The sequence below is a fragment of the Hippocampus guttulatus genome, chromosome 8 (assembly GCF_054856545.1).
Source record: "Hippocampus guttulatus isolate MCC_2025c chromosome 8, RoL_Hgut_1.0, whole genome shotgun sequence".
NCBI classification, from domain to species: Eukaryota; Metazoa; Chordata; class Actinopteri; order Syngnathiformes; family Syngnathidae; genus Hippocampus; species Hippocampus guttulatus.
Genome location: NC_141268.1, coordinates 14072400 through 14089160, shown reverse-complemented (window position 1 = coordinate 14089160; position 16761 = coordinate 14072400). Strand labels below are relative to the sequence as shown.

At 43.5% G+C, this 16761-nt stretch overlaps 1 protein-coding gene across 1 annotated transcript; it reads right to left on the bottom strand.

Annotated features, from left to right (window-relative positions):
• Window positions 1-2657: 2657 nt before the first annotated feature.
• Window positions 2658-16385, bottom strand: LOC147201298 (fidgetin-like protein 2). Its single transcript, XM_086118917.1, has 3 exons — window positions 16268-16385; window positions 14982-15196; window positions 2658-6147 (listed from the first exon to the last, which is right to left on the bottom strand). The coding sequence occupies exons 2-3, from the start codon at window positions 15004-15006 to the stop codon at window positions 5015-5017; spliced, it is 1158 nt and encodes a 385-aa protein (XP_085975043.1). The 5' UTR covers window positions 15007-15196; window positions 16268-16385; the 3' UTR covers window positions 2658-5014.
• Window positions 16386-16761: the final 376 nt, after the last annotated feature.

Below are 16761 nucleotides of genomic sequence, written 5' to 3'. Positions count from 1 at the left end.
CGCTGTTGCTCATTGTGGCATGTTTCCGCGCGTGTGTGTGTCTATGCGTTCGGGTCCATCACGATCGCGGGGTTGATTGCTCTAAAAATAGAGAGCACCAAAGATTGGGCACCCCTGATATACACAGAACAGAGTAATACCCAAGCAAGCTTCTCGAAACACTCGCAGTCTTATATTCTCAGTGTAGAGTTAGGGCATCAAATCGAATTTCTCAACCCAATTTGCACGAATTGGGGAAACACAAAAACCGTTGCAACTTTCTGTGCAATAACCATTTTAACCATTTAATTTCTTTACATGTTTCAGTCGGTTTTTATACAATGAGGCGCAGGTTGTTCTTTATTAAAAATAAGCGAGGGCTGGAATAGATGATTTGCATTTCAGTAATTTCAATAAGGAAAATTGAATTGATACAAGAGAAAATTGATTTAAGCTTCAAGTTAGCTAACGTAAGTATTAATCTTGAAAGTCAAGGTACGACTGTAAAACCAGCTGCCGGTTCACCACATGTTAATTTGTAACGTGTACACTCTTGACATAGTGCAATGGCATATGATAACAGCGTTTCAGCCACTAAAATGGCTGAATGCTAAGGAGGGACTGGGGGAAGGCATCAGGGGGTTAAGCAGAGGGAGCAGCACTGCAGTGCAGATGTATGAATGCAGTGGCCCCGGCTGAATCAGCAGCCTCAGAGTGTACCGTCTCTTTTTAACACTCCCTTCCTCCCACGGCAAGCACAGGGAACTGCTACTCAAGATGAGGGGGGGAAAAACGGCATGGAAAGAAATCCAGTACACTGTGCGTAGGGTGCTATGGGCATGCCCTTCACACATGCATGTCTATAGATTAGTGTCAATTGCTGCTACTTCAAAGTAGGGTTTTGAATTAGTGTTCGGCATACAAAGTACGGTTTCAAACTAGGTTGGGTGTTTCAATGTAGGGTTTCAAAGTAAAGTTTTAAACAACGGTCAGGAATTCAAAGTAGGGTATTAGCTAGGGTGACGGCAAACAAGTAGGGTTTTAAACTACGGTTCGGATTTTAAAGTAGGGTTTAAACTGGGTTTAGGGTTTCAAAATAGGTTTTCAACCCCAGGTTAGAATTTCAAAGCAGGCTATTAGCTCCGGTTAGGGTTATTGTTTTAAATTAGATTTAGAGTTTCAAAGTAGGGATTTGAACTAGGAGTTTTAAAGTAGGGTTTTATACAAGGTTATGGTTTTGAGTAGTTTTTTTCCCCCTGGAGTTAGGTTTTTAAAGTAGGAAGTGTTTAAAGACCCCGTGAAGTGAAAATAAAATTTAAAACATAAATTTGAAGCCTCAGTTTGCTTGAATACATATTCACTATATTAGCAATTGATGTTTTTTCTTAACCGATCAGATTTCAAATTCGCCAAATTTGGCCTTCGCAAAGGAATACTGTGAAGTTGGCTTTTTTTTTCCATCCTCCGACTGGTTGAGGTAAATAGTCTCACGATGTGCAAAATCGGTGGCAGAGGAGGCAGATTGTCACGCATGATGAAGATTTCATTCATTCGGCGGACTTTTCATGAATAAAATGGACATTGTTAGGATAAGTCAGTCACCCAACAATGTAACTGGTCATCATCCAGAAAAGGATTTGTTGGGCACTTTCAGAGTAAGTGCGTCCGAGCGCGCTAAAGTAGCTCCGACTACATAGTTAATGAACAAGTTCTGGTCAGCAAAGAAAAAGAAAATAGATTTTTTTTTTTGCCTCTAATGTTTCTGTCATGTTGTTAGATAAACATTTATTGTGAACTGATCCAAATTATATTGCAGTATTCTGAGTTGTTTGGAGGAGGACAAGGTGTTTCAAACTATGTTTCTTTCTAACTTACGATTGTCTTTTTTGTTGTTGTTGGGTTCTTTGGGGAGGCTGGAATGGATGAATGGAATTGAATGTTTTTCGGGAGTGTGTAAGTGATGCTTTGGGGATCACAGGTGTGTGTGAGAGCATTTCAACAGTGCCTGTAAGAAGTCATCTTGAATTCTTGCATTATCAACTTCATGGGCCCTTTGCAAGACAGCAATACTAGACGCAATGTTGCCCTAGTCTGGCATCTACGTTATGCCAGGTCATGGTTTATCATTCTTCTTTGTCCAGGTCTCTACCGCCCTCTTGTGGTATTTTGAAACAAATACATTCACTTTAAGACACTTCTACGCTCAGCTTTGATTAACATTCTCAGAAAGGTATTAAAATGATGATTATTGCATTGTAACTTGTAGATAGAAGTGAACGTACTGGCGTGGGGTTCAACAAGGAAACGAAATAGGAGTTAAAACTCTCAATTTGATATACCGGTACTACTATCCTGTAAATTACAAGTGCAATAAAAACACTTTGTTCTACAAAAAGCCTTATCTTTTCAAAGGCATACCTTATTCAAAGCAATTTGATTGCCTCTTTTCTTGGCTTGGAAGTTGGAAAATCACCAATTAAAGGTCGATAGTGGCCTGAGGGTGTCGCTGTGATACTTGCTATCTGGCTTCTACTTGGAGTGCACGAAGGTGAGGATTTAAAGGAGAGACATGCAACTTGGACAAATGACCACGTGAATTTGATGATTTAAAAAAGACTTTGGTCAGTGATCAAACAGACGCTTTTTTTGGAATAGCACTTTGGATGTTTATTATTTGTGTTTATTTAAAGGGCTTATCATTGAAGTTATGACATTAGATGAAAGGAATAAAAACAAAAGGTCGATGCAAGAATAAGATCGGTGATGACATGTTCTGAAAATATGTAATGGAAGCTGGAGAAGACAAACCACCAGTGCCACATGTAGTTGTCAACATTGTACATTTTAGTGAAAGACAACACTCAAACATCACACATTTTTGGTTCGATAGACAAAACAAACAAAAAAAACAACATTTTGATTTTTGGGGGTGCAGGTACGATATCTTAATTTTCATGACATGACAGTTTTACAGAGGTAGACTATAACAAGTCAAACTAGAGAAACATTGCTCCTAGAATCTGTCATATGATAGGACATGAGATAAATATTTCCAAGTCTGTCTTTAAAATGAGGTAGAAATGGTTATTGTGAATGCACAAGATACAACATCGAGAGAGAAAAAAAAGATAATACTGAAATCCATTTGGGTTTCAACAGAACTAGCTGAATGAGAACAACAGCTTGTGTAGCATATTGCTTGTATGACACTGAAGAGCATTCAATTCTTATAGCTAAGCGCTTAAATACTTTTTAAAGCACTGGGGTTTAGTTGTGTATCACCTTACCAATCTCATATTTTAATTTGAAGCTGTGTGACGAGGTCGTGTGTCACAAGTTTCCCCACAGGGAATCTCATCCACGTTTTGTGCCCTCTTTTAAAGATACTCCATCACCAAAATCCAAAAATCGATGCGAGTCGTGCTCTTAAATCTGGTTTTGCTGATTAACAAAATGGCACAAAGCAATATCGTCGCAATAAACCTCCTCTGTTGGTGGTGCCAATTTAACAATCAGATGCTGCGGAAAACAGAAACCAAACAGACATTAAGACGTTTTGAAAAACATATCGAGAGCATATATTGAAACGTGTTTGTTTTTCAGATATCCATCTTGCGTGGTTTGTCCATAAAATCGTTCGTCTTGCTGCAAACTACAAAGACTAACACATAACATCGTTCATCTCGCCACCAAAATCTATAAGGGAATCTATACATGAAGAAAATATGTTTCATTTATCTAAAAAGGTTGTCGATGTACATTATGGCATGTATTGTTCTTTCTTTAAAAAAAAAAAAAAAAAGACAATATGAATTACATTCAACATTTCATGCCCTGGTACAGTTATCGTCACTTTTATTCCCAGAGCAACAAAACTGTGTGTGTGTGTGTGTTTGTGTGTGTGTGCGTGTGTGCATTTTTACCGTTATTGTCAAAGGCCGTGTAAATTCCCTGAAGATTTCAGAGTATGCTTTGCTTTTCGACATCTCCAGTTTTGCTCTAAAGGGCTCCCCACAAGCACTCCAAAGGTAATAACATACATTCTTATTCATCATCATTCTGAGGTAACAATATTCTTCCTGAGTATTCAGTAACATGACGATAAATCTTCCTTTCGAGAGGCAAAAAATAAAGACAATGACTATCAGTAAAGTCAATCCAAGCAGGCCCCATTTTGCACGCGTTTACATGACCGTGTGCGCATGACCACAAGGCGCTGGCTTGCAGGAAATTCAGCAGTATGTTGCATGATTGTTGCTCATAGTTAAGACAAAATAGAAGATGGATTCTTGTGGAAGCTTCAGAATAAGTAAGTCTCTTTTGAGCATCTGCATGTAAACAACGAGCCCCAAAGTTGCATACATCAAGTATCCTGCCAAAAAACACTTTAACTGCGATCCTGTACTCAAACAACTTAAAGGCCAGCTTTATATAAGCAGCATGATTTGGATAAAGAGGACAACAGTAGCGTTGAACACGTTGAAAACAAGAGGCAGGAAGCAAAAAAAAAAGGGGGGGGCATATATAAGGACATTCATTTCCTAAAGCCTCTGAATCAGCTACTGTATGATTGTGCTGAAGTAGTACGGCAATTTTGAATTATTGCTCTCCTTACTTTTTGGTCAGAAATGATCTTTGTGGGCTGCTAGAGTACATTGCAGTCATGGGCCTGGTAACACGGCCACATACAATTATGTCATTTTCTACAAAAAAAAAAAAAGCAACATTTCCACGGTGCTGCCACAGTAGCAGAAAGGAATAAATATATCCTGAGAGATGCATACATTTCGAGTTTCTTTATCTATGTAGAGAATGCTCCAACCATACTCCACCGATTCTCCAAGCTCACATGACAAAAAGAAGAAAAAAATGCCCCCGTGTATCTTTGGGAAAACATTGATCATGAAAAAAGATGAGGTATAATCAAGCTTCATTTTGTGCCCTCTTGTGGTTGCAAGTGACATTCAAACACGTCTGTGGGATACTTGCAAGTGTTTGGATCCAAGCGAAATCGTCTTGAAAGCCAAGAGGGTCGTCAGTGGCCCCCGGTGGGATCTTCGGCTCGCGTGTGCGATGGCGGTATCTTCATCGGCATCCTCTGATGAGGAAAGCTATGTTCCCCGGACGCATTCTCCACCGCTAGGCCGGACGGGGGGCTGTAATCCCCTGTTCCGCGATAAGGGGGTGACATGAGGGGCTTCCCGGGTTTATAGGGCTGCTGATCAGAACCGGAGCCGCTTATGTCGTAGCCGTTGCCTTTGCTGAGGCCGTTGCCGTATTTTCTGTAGCGCGATCCCTCCACCTCGCCTCCCTCTTGTCCGTCTTCTCCCATCTCAAAGGCCTTGCGTTTCAGCGGCGCTCCGGCTTCGGCGCCCCCACCGAGGCTGTGCGACGGGTAGCTGTAACCGCTCCCCACCATAGTGGGTCTGGGGGCCAGAGGGGTCGGGGCACTAATCCCCGGAGGTAAGTAGGAGGCACTGGGGTGGCCGTAACTGGCAGAGAGGCTGTTCTGGGGGTAGCAGCCCGGCGGGTAGTTGTAGACTGGAGTGTTAGCGCCGTAGCTGGGCACGAGAGTGGGTGTGGCCTGCAAAGAGTGAAGAGGGGCAGGGGGAAGTGCTGTGCCTGACTGAGGGCAGTATCCTGAAGACAGGTAGGTGCTGTTGTAGGCAGGAGGGTAGTCCTGGGACGACGGGGCCCCGCAGGAGCCAGCACCGCTGTAGCCCGGGTCCGAGGCTAAATTACTGCTCACGACAGTCACGCTTCCTGTGGTCGGGATGCCCGCGGATCCGGAGCCCACCTTGGTGCCGGTTAGCGCTTCAATACCGGGGTAGCACTCAATGCCCTGGCTTAGAGCCCAGGGTTCCGATTCAGTCTTCAGAAAGGCTCCAGGTTCCGGGTAGGCCCCTGAAGCGGGACGCTCGTAGGGCAGCTCCAGTCCCGAGTACTTCTCCGCATAGCGCTTGAGAAGCGAAGAAGCGGTAAGGGCTGATATGTCATCACTGGCCCACGGGTAACCTGTGTGAGCGTAATTGCGGCGAGCGGCGGAGGCGTAGGGCTCATGTTTGTGGACTGACGGGGGCGAAGTAGTGGAGGTGACATCAAGGTGCTGCTCAGGCCACTGAGATATAGGGGCGGTGTGATCCGGAGACCAGTGCATCTTCAATAGACCTGTGAAGAACGCTGCAGTTAGTTTCATTTCAATGACATACACTTGCTTGACTTTGGTTCTGGCAGCTGGAGTTTAGTTTGATCACTCAGTGAATCACTGGTGACCAGTTCAATATGTGTCCAAACTATTGACCAAAGTCAACTGGGATAAGGAACATAAAAAAAAAAAGGATGGGTGGATTTGAACAACGCAGTTATCGTTTTGAAATTTTGAGTGAGGTCACGCGATACATCACCAATGTTGTCATTGGCTTCTTTGGGCAGATCTTTTTTTGCAACGCAACTTTTGGTCTGATGATAACAAATACCTGCATTAGCATGCGACTTATCTTTGTACACATCACACCTGAGTACTAACGTGCAAGTGTGAGTATTTGTAGTCGCTGGGAAAGTTGGCAGAGGCGGGGGGGCTCGAGTCACGTGAGAGCGAATTTTAGGTGTTGGTACTTGCTTTGCTTAAATTTATGAAAAACTTGACATGGTTTTGGTATTGATGAGATTTGACTTGACTTTGACTTGCACTAGATGACAAGTCATCGATCAGAATGATCAAATATACAATAGCTTTTTGTTTTTTAAAGAAGTGGATTCTTTTCAAAGCACCGTATGAGGCGATTTGCTGAGGCCACCTCATGAAGCAAGGATCATGGAAGAAGCTCCAAAGACGATTACATTGAGATTCCAGGATTGTTTTTAAACGAAAAAAGAAAAACATAATGGCAGCATGAAAGGTTTGCCACTCAAAAATAAGAGACAACAAATACATTGTCTAAATTAATCTGTCATTTAAAAACCCACTGATGCAGCTACAGTACACTAGCTAAGTTAGCATCACGGTTTAGCTAACCAATAGCAGGCCCAAAACTAAAAACTATACAATTTAAAAAATATATTAAAAAACTGCAATTGTGAATGTGTTAGAGACATATGGAGTTTTTAAACCTGATGATTAATATGTCCACGCCCATACAGTATATAGTGTGCAATATTTCAAGATTTCTCCTCACAAAGGTGTTATATACACTGGTAGTTGTAAACACTTATACAAACGTGGTGGAAAAACTCACATGTATACTTTATGACAAAAAAAGGGAAGATGGAAATACCATTTTTGACCGTGGCAAAATCTGAGGTACTGGATGTACTAAACACACAAAATGAAAAAAAAAAAAAGGAGAATGGTGTGAATCAAGCTGTGACATGTGTTCTGCAAAAAAAGAATAATAATGAATTGCAATGGGCCACCATAAATGTATTCCAGGGTTCAATTTTCCAGATTAAAACGGAAATATTTTGCTCTCAGAGAGATTAGGAGGCAAAGAGTCACCATGGTTAGCTGAGCATCATGTCGGCGCGTAGCCTGTGCTCTTCCACAACACCTCATTGAGGCGGGGGGGACAACTGTCCTAATCTTTATGAGAAGCTGCCAACATAGCCCCCAGCCTGGTCTCCACGGCGATAAGCCTCCATTGGCCGCAACTCTGTCCTCTGCCTTTGCCTCTCTCACATTGAGGCCATTGTTGTCGCTAAGCGAGTCTCCCAGTCAACAAAACCACCCCCACCGAGCGTATGATCTAATTCGAACCCAAACCTCAGGGGTGTGCTGGAGAGGGGGCCGAGGGTGGGCGGGGTCATTTGTAGCAGGGGAACCACAGTACTTTGTCATGCTGCATGCTGACAGTAGCATTTGATTCAGCAGTCCAAAAAGTGTGTTCGTGTGCGATTATACACACTTCCACAAGCAGAGGGACCCGTGACTGGTTTCTCCATGACTAGCATTTGGCTGACATTCCAGGCATTGTGAAGTATTTTAATCTGGACTGACCCCGGGCTTGGGCTCGGGTGACTTCTGACAGGAAAAAGTAAATGTAACTATTAAAGTAAACGTATTATACTACTAGAGCCTTATTAAAGGGGAGGTCCACCCCAAAATTTTCTTTACAATATGCAGCCCCACTATTCTAAACACGGCATTCTGATTAATATTGCATGTGTGGAATATGAGTTAAGCAGTAAAATCCACCGTTTGGGGCGGGGGGGGGGGGGGGGTTGCCCAGTTTAGCTTCAGATAACAGGTGAGCCATGATTGGTCGTTGCCTGAGCCCTGACCAACTGCAATGTCAGTTTCATCTGACAGAAAGTGGCAAAATGGTTGCCCCCTGAGATGGGTAAAAATGGGTGGATTTTGCTGCTTAACTCATACTCCACATACGCAATATTAATCAGAATGCCCTCTTTTGAGTAGTGAAGGCGCATGGAACATATTATCACACAGAACATTTTGGGGTTGACTTCCCCTTTAAGATTGTGTACATGTGTTTTACTTACACTTTAATGAGTACTTTAATATGTTTACTCATTGTGCCCAAATTAATTTGGCAATTTTTATTTTTTATTTTTTCCATCTCTACCAAGAAGTTTGTTCATGTGAACCTCCCAATTACTAATTGTACATGAATCTGAAAGACAAAATACATGCTATCTACAAAGGTGCACAATTAGGACTGTTTGACTTTGGAGGGTGTCTGAAGTCCACTTTTAGTTTGTTGCTTTTTTTTTTTCAAAAAGAATTTAACTGCAGTCTGGTCATTAATAAATACACACACACACACACTTGCTCATTCTACTTTACCGCTGTCTACATGCAGATTAGTGCTGGTCGTGTCACATGTCCACCAGGCCCACCAGATGGGCCTCTAAACGGTCCACATGTTGATCCCTAAATTAAATGATCCTTCAACCCAATAATCCTGCTCATCCCATCCAAGGATGGCAGCGTTCTTGGCCATCAGGAAGCTCCGCCCAGGATGGAAGAAATCCCTGCACTCTAGGGAATTCCTGATCATGGCTCTGACGGATAGACGGGCACAATTATCTCAAAAAATGCACACAAACAAACAGAAGTATAGAGTAAGAAAATAACTTTACCCTTTCCCCACCCCCCATTAAAAGAGACATTCATATTCGATGTCTTCTCGCATTTCCATTACCGTGAATTGATTGAGTCAACTTCAGCACTTGACTTTGCTGTGAAAGTCCACAGCAAACGTGTTTTGCATCCCATGTCCAATTGTATTACACATAGCAATCGTCTTTATTCAATGGGCATATATTAGTCGAGATAACAGAGAAAAAGGAACAAAAGTAGTGTTGGGGAGCAAGATGGCGAAATAAATGATATTGCTTTGAGTGGTTATCATTTGATGTCCCACTTTGTAGCTCTATACAAAATTTTAGCGAAGTACTTCATCCATAAATTTAATCAACACTTGCGGGCAAATAGTTTAAAGAGGTCCCAATCTCATCTGGTCTTCAACAGATTGCCCATAATCAATTAAAAGACATATTTGTGCACAGTAATCTAGTGCGATCCTGGAATCCTCATCAAAAATTCAGCAGAATGGAATGTACTAACAGGGAGTGGATCGCAGAGCTCAGACACCGGGAGATGGAGTTGGAGTGTGTGCAGATTGGGAAAGCAGACTAATAAAGGATTAGCGCACACGCTCTTTATCCCAATAGTGTCACCAATCTGACATTCAGACAGACAAACTGAAGACATCGCCAGCGCCACAAGAGGGCTTGCAACCCTCCATCAAGCGATTGTGAGATATGGCGACAAGCTCGGGCAAAATATGAATCATGCTGCGGTACAACACAACATACGCCGATCGATTGGAGGGATCGACATTAGCAGCATTAAATGATCCCTTGGATACTGATTCAAATACTTCAAGTGAGCCTTTGACAATTATTATCTAATGTCATATATTTATTATCACCATTACATCGCAGCGCTGTTGTCTTAGCATGTGCCTCACACACACAACCTTTTACAGTCGATTCAAGCTAAAAGATTGACCAGATATAACTCAAACTGTGACCAGGAGACAAATCATGTCACGCTAGATTTAGCAGGCAGGGAAAACCGCTCAAAACATCACCATGACAACAGTTACCTTAACAAAGACCTGTACCTCTCTGACAATCAAAACGGGGCAGTATAATCTTTCTCAAAGCCAAATTGTTTCACGTCTTGAATGGAATCTCCCTCATAACCTTTTATGTTGTCGTTTCTTGCCTGATCAATTGTTAAAAAAGTAGGCATTACATGATCAAGATTAACTGATCACCAATCAGTGACTGATCAGAAGATGAACCAATCTATGAAAACAACTTTATTTATTTTGCTGTAACGTCGACCCCCCGATCGCAGTGGATTGGGACCGGCCCATCCACGATTAGCCGAAATTCGCGGGGGAAAAAAAAAAAGAATTCAACTCAGAAATCTGGGAAACTCAGGAAAAATGGAAAGAGAGGAAACCCCTCCTACCCAAATGAAAAACAAAAATAGATCAAATCAATGATGTCATTGACTGTTGGTAACTTATGACATTACAAACGATCACCGGTGTTTTGCATGAAATGCAAAATATCCGCCGCTCCCATCCAGTTGATCAGATCTCTGTAAAGTCAAGAAACATGATGACCTGACTCTAGTTTTTCTCCCTAAACGACCAACTATACCGTTAAGACTGTAATTCCCACAGCTGCACTCTCTCGCTCGAATCCACTCCTTTTCCAATTCGAGCGAAATGTATTGGGCATTTCAGTGACCCATTAAAAGTGCCGATGTGTGCTGGAGCATCAGACATCTGTGTCGGAGGGAGGGTATTCGGGTGCGTATGGGTGTGTGGGGGGGGGGACTGGTGGGGGTTAGCCCAGGAATTAGGAGGGATGAGTGAGGGAGCCCCGGCCCTAATCTAGCAACTGGTGTTGGCTTGGAACTCGTAGAGAGCCCTCCATTCTTGGCCACGCTTGGCTTAGCAGCAGACAAAGATGAGAACTAAGCCGGCTTGGTACTGTGACAGCTTCCCTTAATCAGTGTGATCATCATACAGTCGTACTGCCAGTTTGATGCACATCACACATCTATGGGCGCATGGATGACGCCTTTATGGGAAATACCCACTCATGGTTCAGCAAACTTGAACTAAATGGCGCACGGTGTACTCCGGTCATTTCCAGTTCGTGGATTTAGGGGGCGTACAAGCGGCTGTGCGATTTTCTTGGAATATAATATGATCATTTTCTGGGGCTCAATCTTATAACGGCCATTTCTTTCAGCAATTTCTGTATAAAAGCTTCATCGGGATTCTATTTATGATTCGGACAGGCGCGCTTCGACTATTGCTATGAAAGTCAAAGAGGAGGTCATAATAAATATCTGACCATTCAGCCTGCTAGAAGTTGTTTATTTTGATAGTTTTTTTCTGTTCTTTTAATTATGATTGTTGACATATACCTACATCCTGCTGACTATTCTAAAGTTTTTTTCTAAGAAAGACACAAATATGTACATGGTGATTGATGCATTGTTAAAATAAACCGACCGTTGATAATTAACTTCTGAACAGTATGGATATCCATCAATTCATTTTTTAGACTGCTTCTCATCATAAGGGTTGATTGTGAGCTGCATTTAAAGGGAATGAGAAGAGGCGCTTTGATTAGCGGCGAATCAAGTCGGCTGTATTCACGCCCATGACGGCGCAAAACGCCCTTTTTAAAAAAAAAAAATGTACCATGCCGTGGCCACTTGGACGGTTTTGCAAGAATCCCCAAATCCGGTCTAGTCTGCCCCTGCGCAGATTTAGAGGCTGCCTCGTGCCAGGCTTGCACTGGGCTCACAAATATGAGCCCCAAATGTTTTCTTAAATTTGATCAGGGGGTATTGAAAATACACCTTTTTAAATCACTGCACAAATGGTAATCACAAATAAAATTTATTATTATTATTATTATTATTAATCCATGCTGCAGATCACATGACTACATCATAGTTTTCAATTTTATTAAATAAATAAATAAATAACGTTCTCACTTTTGGGGTGTTACAACAGTGATATTACGTAACCAATCCTTTCAAAAACGTTTCATGTTAGTGTTTGATCTTGAATTTGACACCTCACACAATGAATTGACATGAATTCAATACTTTGTAATAATCTTGCGTTCTCAGTTAACCTTTACGTAACATTAATCAAGGCCTCAAAGACCGAGAGCCGCAATCACGTCAATGCGATTTATTGTGACTTGAGTTCCAGTTCAGCCGTACGACTACGAGTACCAACAGTACGAGCCTGTCGTCTGCCTTACAACAATTGAGAAGATAACAGAACATGTTGAGGCAGGAGAAGCAGAAACGGTTTCAATGAGCTGGAAGAGTTGCACTTACATTATCGCATGCGGTTTTGTTGGAAGGCTGACCTCAGCGCGAATGATAGCAGTCATCAATACAAGTCGGACCACCAATTCATTCGTGTTAATACGACCACATTAAATCGTCCTGCTCGTGTGATTGATTCAATGACAGAGATCGACAAAGACCGAGGCAAGCACTTCTTTTAAAGCGCAATCTGCTAATTACGTCTATTGAAATGACAATTCCTCTTAAGTAGCAAATAAGTTATGCAAGTCGGGGATGTTTGCAGAAGTAAACTGGACCCGCAGTCCACTGCATGGTCAGTTTGAGTAATTAGGGGCTAATTAGATGAAAGTAGATGTGGGGGGAAGGGCCTGAAAGGGAATGGGATTTGGGGGGTTGTGAAGCATCAGAAGTAGCTGTGGAAAGAAGTGGGAGTGGGGGGGGGGAAGAAAAAAAACACAGCCTCCGGGAAGTTGTTGTTGCTTGTCCTCCACTCCCGATAAACAAAGTCTTCCATCTCCGACTGGACGGACATTTGCAAAGCGCGGCTCAAGTGCAGTGTGCCTTTTGGTGCGGCGTAGTGTTCGGCCGGCAAACAGGCAGAGAGAGACTTCTGGTCATCTCTCAGATGAGTCAGGCTGCTGGAATGCCAGGAATCTAACCTGCGATCTATTTACACAGCACATATCCTCTCTGTGTCCATGCGCCGCGCACGTACTGTCCACTTGCACGGACGGAGAGGGACTGTACTTGTACACGGTGCTGATAAATGACCCCACCTCCCACCCGTAGTTTGCACATTACCGGGTCATTTGCGCTAGTTAAAGACTTTGCGCGACTGTGTCAAGCCATATAGAAGACATCAATGGGGAGGATTGGGATATTAATGCAGCGTTATCTCCTTTTGGTTGCTTGTGAAGCGGGCTGGATTATGGACGCAATGAGCAAAGTCCAATGAAGTGAAGGAGCATAAACAACCTCCCTCTACTTTCCTCTTTTGCTCCAAACTCCCACAGTATTATGTCATCCTGGGATTTTTCCACATGGGCCTCTATCATTTCAACGTTTGCACTTAAACGGCCCCAAATTCAACTCACAGCAATCAATACTGCTTTCCATTGCTTCGATTTTCCACTTGAGCTTCATTTCCCTCCTTTCTTAAAGCAGCCTCCTTCTCTTTGCACTATTGTAAAAGACGACCGTGTCCGAGCCTGTGTGGTCAGTTTTCCCTTCCCCCATCCCTTCAGTTCTCTCTCTCTCACACACACACACACACACACACACACACACACACACACACACACACACACACACACACACACACACATGTGGCAGAGGCCGGCCTGGCCCCCTTTTGCTTATTGTGTCCACTCATATATCAGGCTGCAGCTGACCAGTCCCTCCTCACGTCCTCTCCATCTGCCCTTCACTGTGCTCTTTTTGCTTCTTTCAGCGCCACATCTTTGCCATGACACCTAATGAGGACCTAAAATGTGCTACAATTTGCTTAACAAGCTGCTTTAATTGTAATAGAAGCCTAATGTGTTTGTGTAGGCGGCGGAAGAGGGATGGGGGGGGGGCGTGTTAATGTATGCTTCAATACATACTGTTGACACCAGTTTACTAACAATCCAGCTTGCAGTCACACAAGCGCTTCAGCCCTGGGAAATGGCCACGAAAAGGAGCTACAGTAACATCACTCTCTCGATGTCACATTGAGAATTTGGAGTCTTCGAGGCTGCACGGTGGTGCACAGGAGTGCAACCATGCAATTAAAACAGAAGCGGAGGGCTAAAAAAAAAAAAAAAAAAGAAAGAAATGAGAAGAAATCTAACAAGAAGATGTGAGTCTTTTTTGGAGGGAGGAATGTGACAGATGCACGCTAGCGCTACTTGTGTTTAGCCTAAAAAAAAAAAAGGCCCTCCTCCCTGAAGCAGCCTTCTACCATTTTACATTTCTCACCTCTCCTTGGCATTGCTCAATGAAAATGTGAAAATAAATTCCTGTTGCAGTATTCCAATCAGGTTAGCAGCGTAATCCCGTTAAAGCTAACCCCAATCAATAGCCCAGTCAATCAATAGAAGCATATTCATCAGCCTGGATAGCAACCTCTTCTGATTAACACAAGCGCATACTGAACGGTGCTTTCGATTTTATAGGATTGTACATGCATAGAAAATAAATCCGTTTTTTTATTTTTATTTTTTTTAAATCTAGCCTTCCCCGTATAGTAAACAACCGACTCCCCTGAAAAAATAAGGACCCGCTGCTGTGAACCTCCCTGCGAGGACAGACATCTTATTGTGCGAGTGAGTGTCTAAACAAACGGCACCGTATTCACACGGAGGGGCTGCAAAAAAAGAGAAGCTGCACACTTTCTGTGAAATTCCTCAATGCAAAGCCTGGAGACTCAGCTGTAAAAACCATTAGCATGTCTGTCCACTCTACAGGACTTCCCAGATGACCCCCCCCCCCCCACCCCTTGATGTCCTCTGCTGCCACAGGATGAGATAACGGTCAAAAACAGATGATGAGCAAAACTAAAGCGCTTTTTTTTTTCTTGCTTGTTTTTAAGAGATTTTTTGGGGGTGGGGGCTTCTATTTGGAAGTATTTGTGTAAACTTACTGTAAGGGGTGACAGGACTGAGCATTCTGCAGCCCTGGCCCCAGGTAAGGAGGACAGGACCGGGTCCACTTGGTGCTAGTGAGAGCACAGCTGCATGCCGCAGGACCCCCCCGGGCTGCCGTCGGTTGGGCGGATGCGAGCTGGGCTAGTGAGCGGACCCCCGCACCTTTCCATGGTTCATCTCACACCTTGAGGCCGCCGGGACCCTCGGCCACCTGAGGAACGCGCGCAGGCCAGTGTCAGAGTCGTCATACACACGGAGAGCCGGGCTGGTCAGTTTGGTTTGACGCAGGTCGTTGCAAGGGAACGGGGGAATGCTTGATGTCAGAGAACTGCGATCAATTATCAGGTAACTGGAGAGCATAACTAGAAATGTCCACATACATTTTGATTCGATCGCAGTTGAGCTTTTTCTACGGTGAGGAAAACACTCAACACTCATAAATTCCAAAATGCTGTGGGGATCATTTGAATATTTTCAGAGACGGAAGCGGGCATGAGTACAGACGCGCACGTATATGTTGGTGACGATTGGTCATCGTTTTCCAACGTGAAGTGATGTGAAGCATTTTCTTTATAGCGAGACGGCGAAAGGCTTGATGTCGAGGAAATCCAAAATATTGGTGTGATCGTTCGAATATTTTCGGAGGTCGAAGTGGGCATGAGGAGAGACGTGCACATAAATTTTGAGTGATGATTGATCGCAGTTTGTGGACCTTTAGCTTTTTATACGTGAAGCGTTTTTGACGATCTCGGGGGAAGAACGGGATGGAGATATGCACGCGGGTTGCTTTCTGAAACAATTCCAAAAGTGACTGTAACATTGTCTTTTGTAAACTGCACGCAGCCTTTTTGATGCTTTCAGTTTCTGTCAATTCTGTCCTGAGTGTGTAATATTCACTCTGACCACAAAACCGCACGGCCGGCCGGCAGGTAAGTTTCTAATCCTTGAAAAGACCGAGCGCACCGCAAAGCACACGACACGACCACAACGCATTCATACGTCCGACCCTTTTTTTTTTTTCAAGCAAATGACAAAGTGACATTTTAAAGAATGTGCAAAACATGAGTAAATTCTTCCAGTTACAATCTCAACTCTTTTCCCTGCACAGGGCAAACTATTGGGAATGCCATGCACTCTGCGAGCGGAAAAAGTCACAGCATGCAAAGTAGAATCCTACAACACATGGGAGAAATCATATCACATGAGGAGAGGAGTGCAGAGCAGAACATGTCCAAGCCGAAAAAGACCGTTTCATGCTTTGAGTTCACGAATGATTACCGACCTGATCATGCCGGGATCTGCTTGCCAAATATTTCAAAAGTAATCCACTATTCCACAAAACAAGCAGGGCGCCCGAGAGTGTGCGAAGTGTGTGTGCGTGTGCACTCCGTTGTGGGACCATATCTTTCTCTCCTCCACTCCCTCGATTGCCCTTCAGCCTCCCTCCCTCCCTCTCCGGCCTAGTGACAACAGAGCAACACACACATCCCCTCCCCCAACTGCAAAACCCCTCCCCCTCTTTTGTTAAAACTATTTCAGCAGGAAAAACAGAGAGAGAGAGAGAGAAATGAGCAATCATGCTATGTCAGAGAGGAGCCACCTTCCCACTGCAGTGCATAAATATATGCATGCTTGCATGTGTGTGTGTGTGTGTGTGTGTGTGTGTGTGTGTGTGTGTGTGCGCGCGCGCCTATTGTTTTGAACACTTTGATGAATGAGCATGAACGGGGACATACACGACTGAAAAATAGTGAATTTTCTCCCCGGCTGGCCACG